Raw genomic sequence first — 27,871 nt, forward strand, 5'->3', positions numbered from 1 at the left:
CCTCCGCCTCGGCGGAGGCATAAAAATAACCGAAATCATTCCCATAAAATTCCAAGCAATTTGGCCTCATGGTTTCAGAGAATAAATCAAATCTAATTAGAACTAATGATACCATCTGAACATAATTCTTTTTATTTGATCAAAATGAAATGCATTTATACAATATTTCTCATCAAATATTATTTTTATCTGGTTCAGTTGAACATTATGATTAAGCTAGAAGGTTTTGAACATCTTGATGAATTTCAACAAGGAGCAAAAAACTACAATTAATGCAAGGAATTTAGAGCTATAAATTGGTATAATCTTAAGTTCTAGTAAACAGTTTATCTATTTATCATTCAGCTGGATAAAGAGTTGTTGTAGTTTACATAAAGTTATCATCAGTAATCATTTAAAAGATCTTCAACACACCTATTTTTCAAACTGTAATGGATTTTTGTAGAGTGTGGGCGGAAACTATAGAGTTACAATGGACTGTTTTTGAATAATATGATTGTACTACGTTTTGTGTTTTATTGTCCTGAATTGTAAACCTATTGGTGGGGCTTTAATTTATTCACTCCCATATCATTCAATTTAAGCATGTGTTAATTGTACTGAGAAGACATGCATTATAAACAAGTCAAATCTGTTGTTTTTCGTATCTAAAATACATTGTTTTGCAGGTTAATACATTAATTAGTTTCATTATATTTTTATGTTAGCAATAATTAATGGAGGTGCCTGTACATTTCTGTTTGTTGGAGTTTATTTCTAAGAAATTACAAAAATATTTCATCTGAATTTCCAAACTTCAGGTTGTAACATTCCAATTGTTTAAACAATAAAACCAGGTTAATCACTCAGGTGGATTCAAAATTCTAAATTTTTACAGATATATTTTTTTTTGCTGTAAAGCTTTTCAAGCCATTTACTTTCAGAGTTTATTTTTAGGTTTTTTAAAATGTGTGTCATAATTTTGCATCTTTTTTCTACTATTGAAAATTTAATAAATAATTCATTTGTTAAAATAAGTTTATTTTAATACAGTATTAGCAAATTGTCGGAAAAAAAGACATGATGGAATGGAAAAGAGTACAATGTATAATGATACCCTACTGAACATGCAAGTTGTGATAGATTCAAGACTTCTTTTGTTAATGTCTGATTTACCTCTGACTTCAGCCAGATCACAGTATTGGGAGCATTGAGATGTCAGATGAATCTTAAGATCTTATAGTCATATCTTTTTTGTTATAGCTTTCAGCAGTGTCACAATCTTAATGTCATTTAAACAAAATTGCCATATATAGATATATTTTTTGAAAAAAGAGTCGATATATTTTTACTTCAGGTAAATTTACAGTTCATTTTAAAAATTGATAAAAAAAAAACACTAATAATGAACTAATTCTAGTCTGGGACTTAATACATACAAATCTATATGAAGTTCTGAACCCATAAAATTTTACCCCATACCTGGAAAAAATTAACTTCATTTGCTGGCACACTCCTGACATTTCCACTCTTTAAATGAAGGACTATATGAATGAAAGACAATGTATTGATTGATTGATTGATTGATCATTGGTTGCTTAATGTCCAATGGCAAATATTTCATGCATGTTCAGGACGATGCAGTGGCGGATCCAGAACTTTTTATAAGGGGGCCCACTGACTGACAGAAGGGGGGCCCCGCTCCAGTCATGCTTCAGTGATTCCCTATATAATCAACCAAATTTTTCCCACAAAAGGGGGGGCCCGGGCCCCCCAGGGCCCCCTGGATCTGCCTATGCGATGGACAATGTAATGTATTTGGTGTTCATCATCGTGTTTATCAAAACCAAACTTGTTTTGATTTAGACCCTCAAAATACTTATTTTTTGTCAAATAAATAACACACCTTATTAAATTTTCAAAGATTTATCATAAATGGTTGAATAAATTGTAATATTTTATGAATAGTTGGGCTTTTATTATCTCATTAACATGTAATGATTGGATTTCTTAAATCATGCAATACAAAGAAGTACACATTATATGGCAATAATCCAGAAAAATTACCTGGTAATTTGAGTTGACTTCACAAGCATTTATATGTATTTATACCCACAAACAAAAATCAATCAGATTTCAGAGTTAAATAACATTTTTTTGAAACTCGTACATGTACTTTGTTATAATTGAATACTTTTTTTGGGCCATGAACATATTGATTTTTATGCTTGACTTTCTTGTTTCCCAACACATTTTTTATCACAATTTCAAATGCAGTAAAATTGATAAAACATTCAATGCTTAAAGATTAATCTTATCTCTTCGTAACATTCCAGGACCAGAATAACTTCAAATCAGACAATAGTTGTGACTGATTAAAGTCCCAATTTAACCAAAAGAATATAGAACTAGATTTGATGACGATACATTGTATATTAACCACCCAATATTGTTAATCTTTTCACATCGACCCCAAAAAAACAACAAACAGACTGTTGAATGAGCCAAAGCAAGGTTAACAATAAAACAAACATGCAACATTGTCTCTTTATATGATAACAGACAGCAGACAAAAACTTTGTTGTTGTTATAAAGCAACTCATAAAATTATGTTGTAACATGTCTTCAGGGCTCTCAAAACCTGCAACCACAGTGCAGTAATATTGGCTACTTGACAGCACTGGAATATATCATGAAATGGACACCTAAATTCAAATCCTTTTGAGAACCCTGTTCTTTGGGACATGAATGATTAGAGAATCACAGCAAACAGGATTAATTTTTTGAAGTATTTCTAAAAATTCCTTACAATCGAAATAAATGACTTTTTCCTCTCCCACCTCACAACTGGTATCTTTCTTCACATCATAATAGCATTTATAATTTAACCAATTTTGATCGTCACAAAGTGGCTCTTTGATTTGTTCTCTTATAAAAATTTCCATAATGTCAACATTTTTAATCTTATTATTTTTACTTCTTGGAAGTAACTTATATGTTACACCACATTTTTTCACTTTGATAGTAAACTTATCAGCTGAGAAATTATGAATTGTCTGTGTATTGATGGAGCAGGTTAGATTCACAGATTCACCAATGAAAGAGAAATTAAAATCCTCCATAAGAGTAAGGTCTGGAAAAAAAAGGAAAACTAATATTTAACTTTTGAACAACAAACCAAATAAAAACTTACCATCAACCATTTGTTTGTATTGTATTGCAAACAAAACCTCTTTTTTTTTACTGTGACTTGACTGTAAGTGTTTTATTCCACTTATTTCAGTTTAATAAAATTCTAACCCAATCTGTTACATTAAAAAAACAGCACAACTGGTCAAAATTTGACTTAACTGCTCTAGGAAAGCCAATCAAGTCATCATGCCAATATAAGTATATATATATATATATATATATATATATATGGAAAATAAATTCTTCATCAGTTGTACAGTTTGATTTGATGAAACAAATTGCAACTGGGTCAGAATTTCCAACAAACTGCAATAGTTAGAGTGAAACAATAACAGTCATTTCACAGTAAAGCCAAAAAGAATAATACAATTCTTATGAGAGTGAAATGATGTGATGTCAATTGATGAGACATCTTTACGAAAACACACCGCAGCAAGAAAAATGAACATCTTCATGCAGACTCTGTATTTCTAGCAAGGTTTTAATCAGAGGTTAAAAATAAACTCTATTGAACTTCCAAAGGGAAAGGCAGAAGATGATTTTTTGGGGTCAACTGTTTGCTTTATAGATGATTTTTGGGTCAAATGTTTGCTTTATAGATGATTTTAGGGTCAAATGTTTGCTTTATAGATGATTTTTGGGTCAAATGTTTGCTTTATAGATGTTTTTTGGGTCAAATGTTTGCTTTAAAGATGATGACAGACCTAAACAATAATATGTTATCACAATGCACTGCATTCATCTAAAACAGAGGTATATAGGGTTTAAATGAGAAAAAGGTTTTTCTTACAATCAAAATAAATGAGGTCCCTTTCTCCTACATGACAACTGGAACCATTCTTTGTACGATAAATACATTTATATTCCAACATTATCTGATCTCCACAATGTAGGTCCCTGATTAGGTCCATAACATACATTTCCATAAGGTCTGATGTCTCGTTCAAAATTTTGGGAAGTGGGCTAGTGACACCACACCGTTTCACAGTAACAATGAAATTATCAGCTGAGAAATTTTGAATGGACTGTTTTTGGATGGAGCAAGTCATATTTGCTGATTCACCAATAAAAAGGAAATGAATGTTCTCTGTAAGAGTTAGGTCTGGAAAGAAAAAAATAAATTTACAGTTTTGATTTACAAGAACTCTTAAACTAACTAGCAAGCCTCTACTATAAAAAACACTATATAATAAGCAGCATAAAATGTGTGTATCTAAATAATAATTTAAACACCTAAGGATGTACTTGGGTGAGGTTTAGGAATTTTTGTCAAATGTTCAGACTCCTTGGTTTTTTTTCCTACGATACAGGGTAAAATATTTTGCCCCATAACACTCATTTTTCTTTTCATAAAAGACTTCAATAGCTCATAAATAGTCATTTACCAAAATTTAAGCAGGTTCTAGATTTCTTTTCTTCCAATTTGAGACCCAAATATTACCAATGCAAATATAAGGTAAAAGTCAGAGTCAGCCTTTTCCCGCCATTTTTAAAAAATTAAATATCTCGAAAAGGAGCTCCATAACCTATCAATAAGTAGGTCTTTCCACTTTTCTGTGGAAAGACCTATTGTATTTCTTCTGATTATTTTTTTTCTTCTTCTTCCGCCAAATTTTTTTCTTGCGGTGTATAGTGGTTTCATAAGATGTCGCTTATATATTTTGCATATGATATCAAACAATTATTGCACTTTTAAATTTGACCCTGTTTAGTCAAAAGCTTTTTATTGTAAGAGTTATCTCCCCAAACACTGTTTTTTTGTTCGTGCATCTCCTCCGTAACCGTAAAAGAAATTGACAAATTTATTTTATTTTACCAAATTGCTCGTTATATCCTCAGGATGTTTTGTCCAATTTTGATTGAAGCGACATGAAGACTCCATATGAGAGTTATTTCCCCTTCTGTATTTGACATAAGTTAACTATTAATGTACAATTAACATGAATGGTAAGTGATAGAGACCAAGGTATTTTAGTTTGAAGTCCTTGATTCACTAAAATGATATTGAGGTCAAGGTCAAAGGTCAAGGTCATATTCTAAATTTTGACTTTTCCTTGTTTTATGATCTCCTCTGTCAATTTTAAAGATATATATAAAAGAACTAGTGCAAAATGTTTGCCTCATTGTGATGAAGATATGATACATTTGGTCTGAAACAATCCAATGACATCTTATAGGAGTTATTGTCCCTGAAATGGTTAAATTTAAGGTTGATTGATTATTATTCAAACTTGATACATGATAAAGCCATAGGGTCTTTTCAAAAATGTTGGATGACGTATGACCTTGAAAAATATCAACCGAAAGTGACCTTGAGTAAACCGGAAGTAGCCATTTTTGCACCTATTTCATGGGAAAGTACATAGAAACTATATACTTTTTAAATAGGCATACATAAACCTATCATTTAAGACAGGAAGTGACCTTCATTAAACCAGAAGTAGCTAAATATCTCCCTTATTTCAGGCAAAAGTATATAGAAACCATATATTTTTGAAATCAGTGTGAATAAAGCTATCATATGAGACTGGAAGTGACATTTTTTAACCAGAAGTAGCAAATTATCTTCCTTATTTCAGGCAAAAATGTATAGAACCCATATATTTATTGAATCAGTATGAAGTAACCAATGCTTGGATGCCAATTGTAACTTTGAGTGAACAATCAGTGGCTTCTCATCAATCATTTAGAAAATTGATGTGGTTTTTAATTTTAGCTTATTTTGTTCTTTAAATAATGCTCTTCTGACTTATTGTATCAATTTTAAATTCTAGATTTTTTTAATTTCACCTAAGTACATCCTTAAGAATGATTATACTACCACTCGTAATCAAGGGAGTAAAAATATCTCTTTAACCATGCATTACTTTTAGTTGCTGATTATTATTTGTCCTCTAATGACATAGAAAATGACAACAGACATATATGTACCATAATATTGTACATTCACAAAATGTACAGTTCTACATAAAATTTGCATCAGCAAAAATATTATCTTACAATCAAAATAAATAAATTTTCTTCCCACAATGCAACTGTCACTATTCTTCCTGTCATAAAGGCATGCGTAATCTAAGAATATCTGATCTCTACAAGGCAAATCTTCGATTACATCCCTAACATGAATTTCCTTTGACCTATTTTTTTGGCCAATTTGTCTATGTAGTGACTTTTTTTCACTACATTTATTTACTCTGATTTTTAAATTTTCTACAGAGTAATTTTGAATGGTCTGCATGTTGATGGTGCAAGTCATAATTGCTGATTCACCGATAAATAGGAATTTAATATCTTCCATAATAGTAAGGTCTGGAAAGAAAAGAGGAAAAATATGTAAACACTTTGAAATGGACACCGTGATGATGTCTTGAAACAATCTCCATGTATGAAAACCACCTTATTCTAAACTACTTTTTTTAATATCTTTTTAAATGTTTTAGTTATTGGGTAGCTGTCTCATTAACATAGATCCACCTCTCCTTTCATTAATACCATAATTTGTTCATTTGAATTTTATAAAGTTGATCAAGTAAATTGAGGCCTTTTGATAGACACTCCATGCTTATACAGCCTAAGATCTATTAAATAAATTTTCCTGTGAAGTAGGACTTAGTAGACAATTGACCTGGTAAAAAATCTTACTGTGAAGAAAAGTTTAGTAGACACTTGACCTGGTAAAAAATCTTACTGTGAAGAAGGGTTTAGTAGACACTTATAGAACTGGTAGAAAGTATTACTGGGAAATAAGGCTTAGTAGGCACATGATGTTCAACTTTAACCCTTGACCTGCTCCTCATCACTGATGCTAATGGACAAGGATACAATTTTATTCATCAGAACAGATTTTTATTTTATTGAGAAAAAAAAATTTACCAGGGTATTAAACACAAAAATGGATTCAGATAAGCACATTATATGTTTTGTTTGGTTCTGTGGTTAGTAAATTAAGTGGACCATAAAATCCAAGAATTTGGTGTTTACCAATTTCTTAGAATGTTGTTTAAAAATATGAAAATGTGGTATAATCAATTGTCACTGAAATAAAAATCCAACATTCAACCACAAGCATATGAAATTACATGACAACAAAATTAGTCCCCATTACCGTTTCATTTTCTAGTGCATGAAGTAATTGCTTTATTTATGTTTTTTGCATGTTGTTTAACCATTTTTCTAAACAAATGTTCCTAAATATTTGTACCAATTATATAGAACAATAAAAAAACTAGTGTCTTAAAAAAACTGGACTTAAGCAAATGTGAAGAAATTAGAAAACTTCTATGAGAGAAAGAGATGCCCCATGAAGGAATCGTTTGAAGTGCATGATTAGGTATACCATAGAACTATTTGAAGGGTAAATATCAATCGTGCCCACAGCATTCTTGTTGTATGCATTCAAATGAATAAAAAAGATAATTAATTATTGAAACCAGGTAAATCTTTTCTAATGAACCAGTATATCTGTTCTAAATGCTTTCACTTTTAAATCTCATAAATTGCATTCATTTGAAAATATGAGAATCAATTTTTCATATGATGTTACATTGTGGACAAATAGAGATAATTAGTCCCTTTTGAATAAAAACACTTTCTGGAAGATAAGGGGACAACCATTTGATATTCTAGGGCCAGCCAGGAGGATTTTTTCCAGAGTTATTATTTATTTTCAACTGTTACTACGCATTCTAGTTTTTTTCCAAGGCTTTTCTGCACAATTTTTTTTTCTGATTTTGTACACATTTGTATCCTAAACTATCCTGCATTTTAAGTTGCAGAATATTCATTTTCATCCTGCCTTGTGCAAGGTCATTTATTTTCAGTTCTGACCAGGCCAATTTATTCATTTACAAAATCCTCCTGCCCCGCCCCCCTTCCAAGAAAATCAAATGGTCGTCCCCAAATGTTTGCAATATGATTTTATTCTGAAAAATTGAGCACTGCATCATGGCAAGACTCTATACTTCATTATATGTATTTCTTCAATGCTTAAGGTGGTACCCAACACCTTGACTAACATTAATTTGGCTCGTTTAATTTTCATAAAATTTTGACAAAATGTTTACTTTGACCCTTTGACAAAAATATATAAATTTCAAAAAATTTGAACCAACCACTTTATCAGAAAAATTTCATTGGTTATATAGCAGTTTGACAAACACTAATTTTGATCATTGAGAAGCTTAATATTTCCTTAACAATACAACGTAATTAAAACCTTTAGCTGATTTTTACAGAGTTATCTCCCTGCAGTGTTAGGTACCACCTTAATTGACACTTAAAAAATGCAAACATTTGTTCTAAAAGTTTTTTACTTATTAACAGTCAGGTTTATCCTTTATCCACAACATAAAGATCTTATTCATGAATAAATTCTAGATTTAACATTAGACCTACATGATGTTCTTCACACAGATCTTATGTTAACAAAAAATATTACACAACTATTTGTCAATGTTAACATTTTCATAAGAAAAATATTTTTAGTCATATAAAGGTGAGAGGGAAAGAAAACTTAAAAAAAAAAATTTATAAATCGGAAAACAGTAAATTCTATCTTTCTGATAGGAGAATGGTAAACAGGAAGATAATTCCTAATTAAAAAAAAAGGGAGGTTTCTTATAAAAATCAGGAGACTTGATATCTCTAAGTTTAGAACCTTGACCACTCAACCATCCAGGTTTTACCAATTTTTCATACATATTATAGTAAAGCATGTTCACCTCCTTTAAACCTTAACCTCATTTAGTTTTAATATTTTCCTTACCATTGTATAATGGATATTCTATAGGTACCTGGTTCATTAATAAAGCATTTTGTATTTTATTCTCTTCCTTACTATTGTAAGATTCATATATTAGTCTCCTGGCTTATATTTTTGTATGAATACACATTCAACATTGGAAACTTTAATTAAGAGGCCAAGGTGCTAGATGTCAAACCTATTAAAGTAACACAAGGACAGAAATGCCTTAACAACTTTTTTCTTTTTTCTACAAATTGCATACAATTAAATGAAGGTTACGTTCAGAGAAGAAGCATGGTAATACAATATATATAAACCTTTTTATTTTAACAATCATCAATAGATGTTAAATATAAGACAGGAAATAATATTTATTGTTTTTTCTAAGTAATGTAAATAAATGTTTGACAGTGATAATGCAGTTCATTTAAATCTAATAGGAAGCTTTATTTTTCACTTTGCTCTACTAACATAAATGACTTGACTATTGTTCTTCTACAGTAGTTTGTTCAAATTTCTGACCAGTTGAACAATTTGCTTTAATGATTGCAATTAGGTCAAAATTTGGAATAAATTTCAATAGGTGGAGAGTAACATTTTAACTCAAGTCACGAATAAATGTTTACAGCATGATAAAACTGTATTATGCCAAACGCAGAATAATGTAAATTTTATACTAATAGCATGAGTGGACAGTTTGTTAATTTTTGTGTTGTTTTGTAACATCACTGTCGTGGGTTAGGGGGAGGGTTTGATTGCTCGTAAACATTATTAACCAGGCCACTTTCTATATACACCCAGACCCAGCCAAACTTAAATTGTTTTAACAGGTCAGGAGGTCCAGTAACAAATATTTTTTACTGGACCTTCATTGCTGTTACAGGACCTACTTATTATCACCGGTGAGCAGCGTGAAGCGCTGCAAACTTGCTAGGGCAGACCCAGCCAAACTTAAATTGTTTTAACAGGTCAGGAGGTCCAGTAACAAATATTTTTTACTGGACCTTCATTGCTGTTACAGGACCTACTTATTATCACCTGTGAGCAGCGTGAAGCGCAGCAAACTTGCTAGGGGGGTCTGAGGGCATGCCCCCCCCCCCCCTTCCCATAAAAATTTTGAAAAATTAGATGCAAAATCCTGCATTCTGAGTGCTTTGACTATGATAAATTGTTGAAATCCTCATATTGGTACAGCCTGTGAGAAAGGCATTTTGTCCTTTTAAGTTGGAAGGTGTAGATTTGTTCCCATTTGTATACAGCTCAATGCAATATGAGCAAGTCATGCCAGTTTTACTTTTGTTGTTGAAGGTCAACCAGTCTCTACCTTCTCTCCATTTGTCACAAAATTTCCTGACACCACGCAATTCCTCGTATGCTTTCCATGTCTCAACTTTTTTTTGGCGTGCAGTTCTTTGATCATCGGCCTTCCGTTTTTGACCAGGCACGGCCCCATCATAAAAACGGAGGAAACTCATGTTATTGTTTACAACATGTGTTTCCAGTGCATGTGTAATGAACTGGGGAAAAAAGAAATGCCGGAAACTGACGCAACGGACATGACAATCGAGATACAAAATCTTCAAAATATTCAAATTGAAAGGATTAAGAAGTAGGGGACAAGCCAGTGAGCCTTAAAATCGTCTTATAATATGTTTTTAAAAAAAAAGAAGTAACATTAGAATTGCCGATTTTCAGGGAATGCATAAAATAGTTGACAAGAAAATCTCGCCGCATGTCAATGGAAGCGTGATTTCATTGGCTGCTTTTTATATTATTGCATTCTGATTGGGTTACTATTTTTGTTGCCCATATATATCTATGAATATGACTAGGGTATTTCCGCGATCCTAATTAAAATAAGGACAATTGTTTTTCATTGATCTTGGGAGGAAAACAATATTTTTTGTTTGATATAGCTACACATTTTTCCCAATTTTAATACTGCATACTGTCCCAAGTCAGGAGTCTGTAATTCAATGGTTGTTGTTTGTCGCTGTCTAACATATTTGCTTTTTGTTTATTGTTTTGTAATAAATCAGGCTGTTGGTTTTCTTATTTTAATTGTTTCACATTTTAACATGTTAGCTAGCTAGGCCCTTTATACCCTCCTATACAGTATGGGTTTCGCTCATTATTGAATGTGTACGGTGACCTATAGTCATAATAGTTGCATAAATCCACGTGATTTAATCATTGACAATCATATCACACATTCTTATTGTCTTAAAGGGTTTTGCATGTAGATATATTAATACTGGAAACAGTAAAATCTAGGCCAAACCTGATGAATGAGCAGGCAGGGAGTTAGCTATTAAAGAAAAAAGTCAAATAGGACTAGCAATAACATTTTAAAATTTCAAGTTTTCACCTCAATTTAAGTTGCTTGAATATCCCATAATGAGTAAGAATTACAGAGAATCTGCTCAAAATAATTAAATTTCATTGAAAGCCGGAGTGCCTAGAGAGAACCACCACCTTCAGCAGAAAAACTGACAATTCTAGTCAATTAAAAGATTGAAGTTGAATGCACCTGCCATATGCTGGGTTTAAACTCAGGCCTATGTCAAATCTGATTGAAAAGCAAACCTTATTTTAGGAGGAATTGAAAGAGATTTCTATTTCTGGCCATGCATACCGGTGACTCCAGTTTAATAAAAAAAATGTATTAAAATTCAAAATTGTAATATATGCTTTCTTCTTGTAACCAATGCAATTGTGTTAAAACTTAGTATGATAGGTCAACTAGACTTCAGAACAGAAATTCTAAGTTTAAAAAAAATTCATACTATCAAATGAAACTGACACCACCACACCATGCATCATTTTGCAGTTTTCAGATGATTTAACAAGCTGCAAGAATTCAAGATCTCTTAAAACATTCAAATACACAAAAACATTTGAATTCTTTCTGCTTAAGGTCAACCAGTTTAAAAATGATACATCTATAGTGAAATTTGACTTTTTGAAGGTAATGATTTACAAATATGTTAATAAAAGCATTTTATAAACTTACAAATATTCTGGAAATCTGATATGTGAATGTCATGTTTAATAGTATTAAGGGGTACCTATGCTTTTTTGCATCTGTGATCCCTAAATTATACCTTGGAGAAATATCTATGAAAATGGTATATAATATATAAATAAGCTCAATCTTTTTTTCTCAATATGACAACATTCTGATAAAGTACAATGAAAAGAAGACAGCAAATATGAAAGCAATATATCATTAAATGGTGGTGTTATTTTTTCCATTTAACCACAAATGCATTTGTCATTAAAAATGTGTATCATGAAATCTTATATCTGCATATATGTTTTGGTACATCAGGCCTGTATTGTTTAATTAGTTACAACTAAAACCATATATGCATTTAATAATTTTCTTGCAAGGGGCTTATTCTATCAAATTTTATAAAGACTTGTTTTGAAAATTAAAATGTGCATAAACCAAATATGTTCAGGTCAAACTTTGGTCAATTGATCTGAGGTAATTCACAAGAAGGAAGCTATTTCACCTCTGACATAAATAATGATATCAATAGTAACCTTAGAAATACTAAAACTGTATAAAGAGAAAAATGGTGAACAGTTCTTAAGGTTTCATTGTAAAGGTTTTTACTCATATCAAAACTCATTCAACTTTGTTTAACAATTTCTTATTATACAATAATGTATGCAGTATATGTTTGAAACAGGAGATTAAAGTGATTACAAAATTGATATTAGTAAATGAATATCATATACTACTATATGTTAAATAAGCTTGCAGTGTGTGTGAGAAAGGTGTACAGTATAAATTTCTTGAATGTATTTGAATATTATTGTGAGCTTTGCAAGGATTATATTTCTTCCTGTTTCTAATGTTTAACAGATATATTTCATCTTCTGACACCAACATGATATGTATTCATGTCAAAAAAAGATCTTTGTTCTAATATGTCATCCAAAGAATATTAATATGTTTATGCAGAATAATTCTACTTAATATATCCATATATGATACCAACATATAGTATCAGCTAAATTGACCTTACCACAAAAACTGAACTTTGACCAATGAACCATGAAAATAAGGTCAAGGTAAGATGAACCCTGCCAGACAGATGTGTACACTTTACAATCATTCCATTTCCCTAATATCAGTGACATTTGCTTAGATTTAAATGTTGGAGGAGGCCAAAGTACCAGGAGAGAACCACTGAACTTTGACAAGAAAACTAGCTATCCTAGTCAATTGAAATCTGAGTCAAATACACCTGTGAATAGTGGGGTTTGAACTCACAACTTTGGTGTTGATAGACTAGTTGCTTACATCCATGTCATTCTGTCCTTGGTAGATAGCTGTCTCATTGGAAATCATACCACATCTCCTAATATTTTATAGTGTTCACTGTAGATGAAATACTTAGACCACTCTGCTACTGAGGGTCCTATAGTACATACAGAATGACCAAATTTAACTTTGACCTATAAATCATGAAATTAGGTCAAAGTTAGAGGAACCCTGCCAAAGAGACATGTACACCTTACAATTGCTCCATACACCAAATATAGTTTGCTTAAAGTATCTGAGAAACAGATTTGACCAAGAAGACTTAACCTTGATCACTGATTCGTGAATGTGGTCAAGGTCTGTACCCTGCCTGTTAAAACAAACCTAAACACAAACATTAACTTGTAAACTATGTAAAAGTTTCAAAATCAATGAACCATTATTAGGGGGTGGGGTTATATAATCTCCATGGAAATGAAACTTGCAAATGCCAATCCATTTGTATACCAAATATCATTGACTTAACATTAGTGGTTCATCTTAAACTGACCTAATCACAAACTAATACATGTAAACTAAGCAAAAGTTTCAAAGTCAATAGACCATGACTGAGGGGTAAGGACCAAATATTCTCCATGGAAATGAAATGTGCTAATGCTTATACAACTGCATACCAATTATCATTGACCTACCACTAACAGTTCCCCTTAAACTGACCTAATCACAAACTAATACATGAAAACTAAGCAAAAGTTGCAGTCAATAGACCATGAATGAGGGAACAGGGTCAAATAATCTCCATGGAAATGAGATATGCCAATGCTTATACAACTGCATACCAAATATCATTGACCTACCACTAGTGGTTCCCCATACACTGACCTAATCACAAACTAATACATGTAAACTAAGCAATGTTTCAAAATCAATGGACCTTGACTGAGGGGTCAGGGCCAAATAATCTCCATGGTAATGAGATGTGCCAATGCTAATACAACTGCATACCAAATATCATTGACCTACCACTAGTGGTTCCCCATAAAAACTGGCCTAATCACAAACTAAAACATGTAAACTAAGCAAGGTTTCAAAGTCAATAGACCTTGACTGAGGGGGCGGGGCCAAATAATCTCAATGGTAATGAGATGTGCCAATGCTAATACAACTGCATACCAAATATCATTGACCTACCACTAGTGGTTCACCATGAACTAGACCTAATCACGAACTAATACATTGTTGACGCCGCCACCACCGCCGCCACCGCCGACGGAAACAGGATACCTATGTCTCGCTTTTTGACTCCGTCAAGGCGAGACAATAAAATAACATAAACATGGATAGTGGTACTTTGGTTTGTAGAAATATGAGGATCCTTGTCTTTTTATTGCAAATTGAATGCAAATGTAAATTAGATAATTCAATAAACTTACTTCCACTGATGTTATTACAGTCATCTGACTTTACAAATGTAATTCCGACCAGGCTGTGACACAGAACTAACAGAACAATAACTGATCCAATCAAAGAATACATATTCAAAGCTTACTCCTTCTTGTTAAAAATATATCTAAAAAAGAAAGTTACATTAATATTATGTTTAACATGTTTGACAACAATTTCCACAGTTTTACTTACAGTAACTTTATCCTTTCATCAACATAAAACTTTACTGGCATGAAAATACTGATATTGTGTTATTAAAATTTGTAGTTACAAAATTTTGGAAATTATTTTAAAATTAAGGAATAGAGTCCCTCATGCAAAGCTCTGATTCTTTGCATGTTTTTGGCTATCCTTTTTGTCCTTTTTGGTTTATAAGACTAGTTATCTTTTTAATAAGTTTTGGATTTTCAAACATTTTGGCCTCGAGCCTCACTGAAAAGATATTTATTGGCGAACTGGGCATCGTATGCAGAAAAAATTGTAATGTTATTTTTACCCTGTCATCAACAAAAACTTCAACAATTTATCCTGACATCAACAGAAACTTCAATAATTTATCCTGTCATCAACAGAAACTTCAACAATGTATCCTGTAATCAACAGAAATTTACCCTGTCATCAACAGAAACTTCAACAATTTATCCTAACATCAACAGAAACTTCAATAATTTATCCTGTCATCAACAGAAACTTCAATAATTCATCCTGTCATCAACAGAAACTTCAACAATTTATCCTGACATCAACAGAAACTTCAACAATTTATCCTAACATCAACAAAAACTTCAATAATTTATCCTGTCATCAACAGAAACTTCAATAATTTATCATGTAATCAACAGAAATTTTACCGTCATCAACAGGAACTTCAACAATTTATTCTGTCATCAACAGCAACTTCCAAGAACTTATCCTGTCATCAACTGAAACTTTACCCTGTCATCACCAGAAAGTAAGCAATTTATCCTGATGACAGCTAAAACATAATTACATTAAATATTTTCATGATAAAACTATGAGCAGAAGGAACATAAACAGTCATCCTATAGTTTCTAACTAATCTATGTCATTTGGTCTCTGGTGGTGAGTTGTCTCATTGGCAATCATAACACATCTTCTTGTTTTTATATTAGCTAAAATTGAACAATTTATCCTGTTATGATAACAGTTGAAACTTCAAAAACTGAACCTCAGCCATCAGCTGAAACTTAAACAATAAATATTTTCAAATGTCATCAGCTGAAACTTTAACAATTTATCATGTCATCAGCTATAAAACCCAAAAAGCATAATATTTCAATAGAAAATGTCATTATTTATGTTTGAAACCTAATGAATATTTTATAAATTTCTACAAAACATCTATTAATGTAACAATTCTTATAATAGTCCATTAAATATAAAAAAAGAATCAACAAAAGTAACATTCCTAAAACTATCTTTTTTACAAAGTGTACTTATATACTTATGAGATATTCATTGTGTTGATTTTACCATATAAATATAATCTTTCAAATTGTTTTTTGGTTGCATATTAAAATTTGTGTTTACAGTTTATGTACAATTCATGTTGCTGTCTCATTGACAATATACCTAAATATCCTATATTATTCATACAGAAAACATGCACTCAATGAATAACCCTCTGTCATTTTAATAATAACCCGACCTAAAGGTCAATCACAGAATATGATTTATCAAATAATACTTCTGTTAGTATGCAGTAGCCATCTTCAAACTTAAAATATCTCGTTTAGGAGGAGTTGAAGATACAAATTTCAGACAGAGACTCTGAGGAAGGGAAGAGAAATATTATTGTGACAACCATTCAAGTACATATCTGATATATTAAGAGTTGCAGATACACACTTAGTAAATATGTCACAGCTAACATTTGGAAAACCTAAAAAAATATCATTTGCATAAAGAAATTAGGTGCACAATGCCATAAGATACTTAAAATTAATAAATCTAATGGTATTCAAACAATCTGAAACCTTTGTTTTGCTTTATAACTGAATACATGTACATGTATGACTAACATGACTAACATGTTATTGTGTAAAATAATTACCAGATTCCTACTGAGATAAACTTCTACTAATTCAACAAAAAACAGGTCTTTAATAATTCAAATGTGAATTTTTTTCATGATAATTATCTTTAAAAAAGTCCTGGGAAAGGTCATAAAATGTTTCTAAACATTACTGCTAGATATGTAATGCATGTTACACCTGAGATCACCCCCAGTTTTTGGTGGGGTTCATGTTGCTCAGTCTTTAGTTTTCTATGTTGTGTTTTGTGTACTATTTTTTGTTTGTTGGTCACTTCTTTTTTAGCCATGGCGTTGTCAGTTTATTTTCGACTTATGAGTTTGAATGTCCCTCTGGTATCTTTGGCCTCTCTTTTCATTTGCTTTTACAATGATAAGTTAAAATGAATGCATTATAAAATAATTACCTATATCCATTAAGTTCTATTTTTTCATTTGGTATGTCAATCTTCTTTCTTCTTTCTCTTTTTTAATCCAGTCTTATATCACTGTATATCAATTTTCCCATGCACCTGCATTAAAATTTGTCAAGTTATACAATCATATTTTTTTAACACAAGTATATAGATCTCTAAAATGTCAAAAGGACATGTCAAATACAGAAAAAATCAAAAAGTCTTTTGAATAGCAGTGAAAAATGAGGTATTCAAACAATGTCTTTTTTCTTATTTTTACCTGAATATCTCATAGTACAGAAGATTGGCCTAAAATTATATTTATGAAAGATGTATTAGAAAATTCAATAGCTATTTCAAACAAGACCTCAGTTGGTTATATTTCAAAAGGTAAACCTTTCATTAAATTTGTTAAATTTGAAAGTAGGCAGATCTTCAGCTGTTTAAGATTCATATACATTTCAAAATTGATAATAATAAGTGAAGAAAAACATGTGAACATCTTGTATCACCCAGATATTAGGACTATTTCTAGCCTCTTATTATACTCTGGTTGTTATATCTTCACACATACATTTGTATATTATATTAATAATTTCTTTGTCAGTAATTTTATTTTATATATGAAAACTTCTAAATATGCTTTATTGTCTTAAAATAGAAAATTATCAAACAACTAGAGGATGTTTATCACATCCAAACTCAAAATGTGTTTCCATACCTTTTTGATACAGCAAACCCCCTTTATAGCATTACTTTTTAAATATATATTTTAGGAAATATTTGTTTAAAAATAGTGATAGCTGAACATTAAGCTTTTGGGTGAAGTTAATCACCTGTTGGTTGAAAAAAACATATAGAATTTATGATTTCCTATATAAAATTTCTTATAGACATTTCCATATGTGGATACCCTCAGGCCTTCATTCAATTCTCTGAATTTTTACTTCAAGGAAAATTTTTCTTGTATTGTTTTACTTAAGTACTTCAAGTAACAGTCGGATAAAAAAGATTTTATGATCGTATCCTCATAAAACTAGATAAAGCATTATACAAACAGGCAAATCAGTTTTCAAGGAAGAAGTACAGGACAATGCTTATTATTCTATACAAGAGTGCACACGCTGAAATGTCTCGCCTTCTTTACTAACCATTGATATTATGTTGATAGTCCTAAATGAAAGCTTTACTACAACTATTACATAAACTTAACATGATCCAAGAAAATGAAGTCAAGGTCATATAAACCAAACAAGAAATACATGTACATCTTACAATCATTCAATACACTAAATATATTTGACCTATTGCTTATAGTTTCTAAGAAACAGACTTAACCAAGAAAACTAAACATTGACCAATGAATCGTGAAAATGAGGTCAAGGTCAGATGAACCATGCCAGGCAGACATGAACAGCATACAATCCTTCCATACAACAAATATAGCTGACCTATTGCTTATAGTTTAAGAAAAACAGACTGAAACACAAAAACTTAACTATAACCACTGAACCATTAAAATGAGGTCAAGGTCAGATGACACCTGCCAGTTGGACATGTACACCTTACAATCATTCCATACACCAAATATAGTAGACCTATTGCATACAGTATAAGAAAAACAGACCAAAACACAAAAACTTAACTATAACCACTGAACCATGAAAATGAGGTCAAGGTCAGATGACACCTGCCAGTTGGACATGTACACCTTACAGTCCTTCCATTCACCGAATATACTAGACCCATTGCTTATAGTATCTGAGATATGGACTTGACCACCAAAACTTAACCTTGTTCACTGATCCATGAAATGAGGTCGAGGTCAAGGCATGAGGACCTTGCAAGGTACGCACATACAAAATATACTTATCCTATTACTTATAATAAGAGAGAATTTAACATTACAAAAAATCTGAACTTTTTTTTCAAGTAGTCACTGAACCATGAAAATGAGGTCAAGGACATTGGACATGTGACTGACGGAAACTTCGTAACATGAGGCATCCATATACAAAGTATGAAGCATCCAGGTCTTCCACCTTCTAAAATATAAAGCTTTTAAGAAGTTAGCTAACACCGCCGCCGCCGAATCACTATCCCTATGTCGAGCTTTCTGCGACAAAAGTCGCAGGCTCGACAAAAACCAAATATATATAAAATTATGCCTCATTTCATTGATGTTTTCACATTTTGGTCAAGTAATTGGCTAAAATGCAGTTTTATAACCTACACATGTGTGACATAAGTATATCTACCATATTTATAATAACAACTTTTTAAATTGCATAAAATAACTTTAACTACAAAAAACTTTACAATATAATTTTTCAAAACTCAGTTGCAATGAATAAGAGGCTAAAGAATTTATGAATGCCAATTTGGCAAAAATTCTTTCAGTAACTGGAGTCACTTAAACCTGATATATGCATAATACTGGTATGCATTTTTTTCTTATATTTCAAAAGAACATGGTGACATGATGAAAGGCACTTTAATTGATGTAAATGCCACAAAGGCACATTATATAAATAACACATAGCTGAGAGGGTGATAAAGCAGACTGTTACCCCAAGAAAACATTGTCAACCGAGAAGAAGCCAAGGCTGACAGGTACCAATCTGCTCTATCACCCTCTCAGCTATGAGTTATTTAATTCATTATACTAAATGTTCTATCATTATTGACTTTTAAAATTTAAATTGAAAGTACTTAACTATGACTTATGTGCATAACAACGTTACCGTAATTAGAAAAACAACAAAAGTGAAGCAAGATGTATTTTTCATTTTGACAATCTATAAATATGAAAAAGTTCTCAGGCCAAAATGTAGAACTTAAGTATTGTCTTTAAAATTATTGATGTAAATTCTATTTGTTGTCGTTAAAATTATCAATTCTTGATTGGTCTGCACCAGTGTATGACATTCAAAAAATTGTCTCAACTGGGCAATGGGATAGAGTAAATTATCTCCCTCTTATTAGCCAATCAAAACGTGGCATTTCAATGTGACGTATGATAAAAACAAATGTCATTTCCATTAAAAGAGACCTAGCTGAAAATGCAACAATATCCAAATTATGATATGTACACCTCAAATCTTTGTTTTTACATAGGAAAACCCCTTTCGGAAGATCAGGTAGATGGGCTGGAAATTTAATCCTTTAAAAAAAGAGGTCGTATTTTGCCATGCAAAAGGCTACCTACAGATCCATTACAGAGTTTTTTCATGGGTTGACCTTAATGTTGAGACTGGAAGCTTGGCACTTTCTCAGCTTGGTGCATAATACCAATAATATCCGAACCAACAAGACAGCATTTTTATATAAATAAAACACAGCAAACAAGATGCCAAAAGATCTCAGCATGAAAGAAAAATATTTTGTGTCCTAATGGTCTGTACATTTGCTAATTATCATATTAAGTTGTACGGTATTAAGATACCCAATAGAATCAATAGGCTTTGTCTTTAAACTCTCAATTTTACTGCACAAAATGAAAATGAATTGACTTTGTGTATATGTGAGGAAATCAATGCTTGGAAAGACTTAGTCCTTCTTAATATTTTAAATCGTCAAAATATTTTAGTAAAGTTTGACAAAGAGTAATTCCATCAGGATTTTTAAGGATTATTAAATATCCTGACAATAAAACAAAAAACAAGATAAACCATTAGGATAATCTTGACATGGTCTAGAACTGCACTAACTGCATGACTAAGACTCAAATATTAAATCGATTGGAATGTTGTTAAATTGGCTTTATAATCCAGTTTTATGGACCAACAAAATTCTTGTACATCAATATAAACAACCATCAAATAGTACAAACATAACCAGAATTCAATAAATAAATATTAAATGTATACTTAACTTACCTAACATGGTGATGATAACAAACAAAGTTAGGCTATCCCGAACACATTTACCTGAGAAAAATTATCCAGAATCAATATTTAAAACATTGTGTGATAATGTTACAAGCTGCATTATAGTTCACTTATTAGCATGTCCAGTTCAAGGAATAAAATAATAGTTACGAAATTCTGTTTAAGATTAACAGATTAGGACTAAACACAGAGCTCTATAATTATGTAATGAATCAGAGATCCTATTTTAATCAAATAATTGCCATCTATCATGCAAAACTTCTTTGTGCTTATTCATTTAAGTTGTGCTCCAATGAACTTTTTTTATTAGACGAGGTTAGGTTATTAAAATATTGTATCTTGATCATTTAAATATTTTCATGTAAATAGAAAATTGTGGGTGTTTACCTTGTGTTACCTTTTCATGAGTATGACCTTTTTGTTCAGACTTTCAATTTAGAGAATGGTCTTGATAATTTTCCCATAGTAATTTTATCAAAGCATCAAAGTTCTGAACTAATTACACAGTTTTAACCAGTAAATATCTCCGGTATAGTTATTTACAGAAAATGATTTTGGAATTGTAAATATTTTTGTTACTTGGAAGGAAGAAGACTTAATAGATGAATAAGATACAAATTGGGTCACTGCAATTACCCAGTAGGGCTACAGTCTGTGCCAAACTGTTTTAGGGGGTTTGTCTGACCGAAAAAGAAATTGACCTTTTCTACTATATTTTCAACTAAAAAATCTAAAAATTTCTGTCTGACCGAATGATTTTTTGTCTAACATTTTGTCGGTCAGAGAGAGTTTGGGATACACTGGGGCTATAAAGAGTCCTGATATTTCAAATGTGTTATTTCTTTAGAAACTCCATCTGATCCTTGAGTACCAGTTGGTGTGATTGACATTTGACTTCTGACCTTGAATATTTGTAGTGTGATCAATCCATTCCATAGAAATAACATTTATAACTGAACTGAAGAACTAAGCTTGATCCTCGACAATTCCCAAAAGATTAATCCTCTAAAGCGGTGATAACATGTACATTTTCAAGTGTACCAAATTCATGAAATTTAATAATTTAAAATTAATTGATGATTCATTCAGTATCAAGAGAAGTATTTTAACTTAGGACCTTGACCTCAGCTTGTCATTGTTTACCTAATAAGGTGTTTAATATCCATGTTGTATTTTGCATGTAAGACAGCAGCAATAGGTTTAATTGCTTACATCCACTTCATTTGAACTTGGGAGGATAGATGTCTCATTAATTTGGCAATCATACCACATCTCCATATTTTTACTTCAATGCATTGCATATATACAGATTTTTGCCTCTGAGCTTTAAGATCAATAAAGAAACTTATCAAGATTTGGTGAAGTGTGATCTAATCTTTAGTTTGTATAGATCATCACAGTGGAATCAAAATGGTATCTCACTCAAAATTTTCAAATTTAAATACCTCAAAATACTATCTTTTCATTTTTAGATAAGATAATATTTCAGGATTTCAGGTACACAATCTACATGAGAGCATACAGAATTGTCTAATTCATAAACTTTATCTTTATTCACAATAATTTTGAGAATCCAATACAAAATGAAGCAAACTTAGAAAGGGGAGATAATTCTAACTTATTTCAAATTTAGAAACACCAATCTTTGATAACAAAGTTTAGATTAACAAATTGTATGCATTCTACAGGAATTAAGAATCATGATTTTTTTCATTTATTTACTTCATTTTTTTAAATTTATGACCTAACTGTGTCTACAATGTTTTGTATAGTTCATAGGTTGTCGAACAAGGAGGGGACAAGATAATGTTTTCCACCATGCAACTTCAGGAACACATTTTCAGAACAATTTTGTTGAAAAAGATATTTGATATAAGCATGATAAGTAAACAGAAAAAAATATTGGCTTTAAAGGTCTCTTTGAAGCTAAAAAGTACAAAATGATACAGTGAACGAAAACTTTTTCCACCTGACAAAAAAATTACTTTTGAAAAAAAGAGAAAGTATTGAAAACGTTTTGTTGAAGTAAACCAAAATAACTTGCCTTAGATGTCTAATATTCTTGCATTCTCACTCTTCAAATAATTAGGCACAATTTCAAATTTGAATATTCAGCTAATAAATGTGACCTAGCTTGGCTTGATCTGAAATAAGGAAGGTGTCTTGACTTATTGTTTGTTTGTTGTTTAATGGCATTTTCATGCAGTGTCCTTTGCTATATTATTGTGGCCAGTTTTTTATTTGTAGAGGAAAATAGAGTACCAGGAGAGAACCACAACCTTCAGCAGGAATATTGGCAATCTTTGTCAATTAAGATCAGAGTCATTGCAGTGATTGCACATCTTGTCACAATCAGGATTTAATTTAAACTAACAACCTCAGAGTCGAAAAGTTAGTGATCACTCTGGATGATCTGCTAAGATCACTCAACCACAGAGGTCCCATGACTTATCATTAAAAGAAGAGGTAACCTGAACTCCTCTATGAAATACTTTAATCTTTTTTTATTAATATTTTTAAACTGTACTATTTTTATCCTAAGTCAACTTCAGATATTTTATTTTAAAACTTGCCATTATTTTTTAAGAATAAATTTTGTCTGACTTTGATATAATTTATACATATTGTTTCATGTTTTAAATTAAAAGTTTTAAGACTAAATTTCAAAGGTCTACAATCTTCCACTTTCTGCAGTTACAGATTTATAATACATGGATCACAGTTTGAAGACTTAAATTCAGTTCAAACCAACAATGCATTGACATTTATTGGGTTTAATGCCTTTTATAGTTGTTTGGCATTCATAATCTGATCTTAATGCTAAACAATAGGCTAAATCACCTACCTGCAAAAATATGGCAATTTGATATCTATTTTATCTTTCTTGCAATCAACATTATCAAGAAATGTTTTCTTTCCTCGTTTTCTACAACATTCATGTTGATATTTGAAAACAATTTTGTCAAAATGGTAATTTAAGGGCAATAACTCCTAGCTGAGATCAACAAATGGTGTCGGATATCCAAGCATTTCTGTATACCTTGTACTGTTGATCATTTTTGCTGTATACAGTTTCTATCTAGCTCTTGTATTTTTCAAATGGCAAATCACAAAAATTCATCAAAAACAGTCATTTAATGGCAGTAACTCCCATCAGTTATATCCAATATTTTTGGTCATTTGGTATTTTTGTCTCAAGTCAGGAGTGTGAAATTCAATGGTTGTCGTAGGTTGCTGTTGGTAATAAATATCTGTTTTTTTATAATTGTTTTGTCATAAATCAGACAATTGTTCTTTTTGTTTGAATTTTTTCACATCTTGTAGTGTCTGTACCTTTTACAGCTGACTATACAGTATGTGTTTTGCTCATTGTTGAAGGCTGTACAGTATTGTGACCTATAGTTACTAATAAATTCATGTCATTTGGACTCTGTTGAATAGTTGTCTCATTGGCAATCCTACCACATTCCCTTATTTTATAACAATAGTGTCATAGAATTGTTTTGAAAAAAATTACAATGATACACCATATCCAAGTGGAAGAAGGATGCCAAGTGATGGCAATGTCGAAAAAAAATGTGGGATCCAGTACTTATGTCTTATTCTGTGACTATGAAAGAGGTCTTTGTGTATTAATTACTTTTCAATGATCAAACATGTTTTTTTCAGAAGTTAAGAAATGGAACAGCAATATTCAGAACATTACAATTAAATTTCAATTTCTGTGCTGGGAGTGTCGCCAAGAGCAATTTGTATTCATTTCATAATATCTTTGCTCCATTCTTATTATGTAATTTAAAGATCTGTTCATTGTATTTATAACTCTGTTAATTGTATCTTATCTATGTAGCTATATACCGTGATATCTATTCAATGGAGGAAACAAGATGTATTTTTGTATTAAAGGAACTTGAATCTTGCAGCAAATGGCTGATCGATAATAAATTATCACTTCATTCGGGGAAAACAGAAACTATTCTGTTTGGGTCAAAACGTAAATTGTCTAAAATTCGTAACTTCGACGTTACTTGTAATAATCACACAATTTCATAGCAAAATTGTGTGAAGTATTTAGGCCTGAATATTGATAATTCTGTTTCTGGAGAAAATTTTTAAATAATATTATTCAAAAGATAAATTCAAGATTGAAGTTCCTATACAGACAGGCCAAATGTTTATCAGAACAATCTAGAAAGACTTTAGTTACAGTTCTAATTCAATGTCATTTTGACTATGCCTGTTCTGCATGGTATGCTGGTGTCAGCAAATAATATAAAGATAAGTTACAAGTATTACAAAACAAATGTGTTAGATTTATAAAAAAATACTGTATATAGATCAAAAGTTGACCATAATGTAATGAATAGTATTGGTTATGTTAATATTGAAAATCGTGTTAAACAATTGAGATTAAACCATGTTTATAATATTTATTACCACCATTGTCCAAATTATATGTATACAAATTTTACAAAGGTGAGACATTTTCATCATCATTTCACACGAAATAGTGATAACTTCTGGGTTCCACCAGTAAAGAGTCAACAAAAAGATACATTTTATTTTAATGGCATACAAGATTGGAATATGTTGCCAAATAATGTTAAAAAAATAAAGAAAATAAAGGATTTCAAAATTAGCGTCAAAGAGTACTTGACCAAAAGTTATAGTGCGGCAGTGAGTTCATCAGACTTCTTTTTATATTATTAAGCTTATTTTTTATTTAAATTAATTTTATATGAAGTTTTTATGTCATATTAATTTGTGTGTTATCATTTTTTGTATGTCGAAACTATAAGCCGTTTACATGAAGGGACCCACTGGAAACAAGCTCTAGAGCTTTCATAGGTTATCCCTGATAAAATATCAGCAAATTTTTTCCATGCACTTAAGGATACTACACTCATAAAATGCCATTATATTTTACAAAGTATGTGTTCGTATTGTCTTTATGTATCGTATATATTTAGTATTGTATTAACTCATATGCTTGATATTTTATTGAATAAAATATTATTATTATTATCATGATTATTAAGTCAAAAGTGGGGCATGTTGTCTTGCGCCCGAGGACGAGAATAGGTGGGCCGAATTTGCTTTAGAGCGAGATGTCTAAACTTCCTACAGGACTTCTGATTTCCTAATTACATTCTTGTAAATACACGTAAAATTATTAAGTAAAGAATGCAAACTTCGTCCAGGAAAATAGTCATATGTAAAAGAGCTATCTTTAAAATTATGTAACATGTGCATTTGCCATTTGTCATGATGTGACAAGTGTCAGGAATGAAGAAAAAATCCTTAAACTGTCTGCAATTTCTCCATTTTATATGTTTAGTTCATTGTATAAATATAATATAAACATATTTACGTACCTGAAGTCGATCGTTTGGTTTTGCTTTATAATATGTTAGTTTCGAATTAGTCGTTCGTCATGTCCATTGGGCCTTTCAGGAGGTAATTCCCACTTGACCTCAATACCTAAAAATAAATAACAGGAAGTCCACAATTTGTTAAAAATAGAACAAGAAGAGATTTTCCGAAAGAAGGGCATATCTATATACATCTACATGGGTAATCCGTAAAGAGTCGATTGACTCATCACACGAATATGTTGAAATAAAGTTGTGTCATCCAAAATGTGCTCATTTAAAAAAAATCATATGTTCTAGAAAGTAGAAAGTCCCTGGTACAGGTGTTTAATATATTTCCAGGTTTCGTTGGTCAGTACTTCCATAGATATAGATATAATAGCCATAAAATTAATATCTACAGTGGCGGATCCAGGAGGGGGGATCCGTTGGTTGGAACCCCCCTTTTTTTGACGATCAATGCACTTGAATGGGGACATATAGTTGGAACCCCCCTTTTATAAATGGCTGGATCCGCCCCTGATCTATGGTACTTCATTCTAATTTGACAACTCGTCTTTGATGGAACTATAGTCCTTCTTGCTGGTGTCATCAAGTATTCTGGAATATTGGGATATTCACCATCAAACTTGCTTAACAATGCATACAAGGAATATATTAATTTGCATAGCATAAACAAAGGTCAAAACTACTCTTTTATGGTGAAAAATTAAACATTAATCTGACCACTTGTAATCAAAGTACTGAAGTACTGAACATCGGATGTCCGGAAGTTCTGGTGGATGGTCACAAGCACTTGTCTCAGAAAAAAAATCATATCTCTATACCTGAAAGTTAGATTAAGGTACATAGATACATTATTTTCTAAGACAAGTTCCTGTGTGGATGATGAATAAATGACAGGGAATTCCACCTCACCGTAATAATTATTATATTGTTTTCAATTTAGACTTGTTTATATTTTTTCGTTTGTATTATTTTTGCCTTCGGGTTTATATGATCCGTTCATCCTATTTTGACTCCTCAAAATTCGAGAGTCTATCCCAAATTGAGGTAAATTGTATGGCTTTCCAAATATCGTTTCGATTCCTAACATCACTGAAGAGACATTTATTGTCGAAATACGGATATGGTGTACAAAAAACCTTTGCACCTTTTGTTTGCGGTATACCATCTTTTCCACAAGTTTATTGTTTTCTGTCTAGTATTTAATTTATAATTAAGATCCATTTATTACATCGGTGATCCGTTTATTTGGCAATCGCCAATGGCAGTCAGCAGGGTTTAAGAACATTTGTTGTTCGACCTGTTAGTCAAATGCGTTTTGTTAAAATACACTTTTTCACTTTTTTGGTCTTTTGGAAAATGTTGTTTGTGCTGTATTTAGACCCCTCTAACAAGAAATTTGTTTTGCATGCACACGTATAAAAATTGCGGTTTTTATCTAAAATAACTTTCTTAGACACAACTACATCTATAAAGGACGGTGTCATATCAACAGACCTCTACTGTAAACCTACAGATA

General features: G+C 31.3%; 1 protein-coding gene and 1 long non-coding RNA gene across 9 annotated transcripts in view; one reads left to right on the top strand and one right to left on the bottom strand.

Annotated features, from left to right (window-relative positions):
* Positions 1–26,455, bottom strand: part of LOC127699161 (uncharacterized) — a 66,998-nt gene extending 40,543 nt beyond the window's left edge. Inside the window, exons 1-5 of one of the 8 annotated variants that reach the window (XM_052202908.1) lie at positions 26,350–26,449; positions 20,963–21,013; positions 17,097–17,201; positions 14,624–14,760; positions 2,789–3,112 (exon numbers count right to left, since the gene is read on the bottom strand). In XM_052202908.1, coding sequence (XP_052058868.1) covers positions 2,789–3,112; positions 14,624–14,726 — 427 coding nt within the window. In that variant the 5' untranslated portion in view covers positions 14,727–14,760; positions 17,097–17,201; positions 20,963–21,013; positions 26,350–26,449. Of the gene's footprint in view, positions 1–2,788; positions 3,113–3,961; positions 4,274–6,171; positions 6,481–14,623; positions 14,761–15,487; positions 15,613–17,096; positions 17,202–20,962; positions 21,243–26,349 lie in introns of those variants that run through there. The other 7 variants (XM_052202906.1, XM_052202915.1, XM_052202943.1 and 4 more) reach the window with 7 other exon arrangements.
* Positions 23,196–25,999, top strand: LOC127699977 (uncharacterized). The gene is made up of 2 exons (XR_007981333.1): positions 23,196–23,440; positions 24,644–25,999. It is a non-coding gene; the product is annotated as an uncharacterized LOC127699977 (long non-coding RNA).
* Positions 26,456–27,871: the final 1,416 nt, after the last annotated feature.

Source organism: Mytilus californianus, unplaced genomic scaffold, assembly GCF_021869535.1.
Source record: "Mytilus californianus isolate M0D057914Y unplaced genomic scaffold, xbMytCali1.0.p SCAF_1, whole genome shotgun sequence".
Classification (NCBI taxonomy): Eukaryota; Metazoa; Mollusca; class Bivalvia; order Mytilida; family Mytilidae; genus Mytilus; species Mytilus californianus.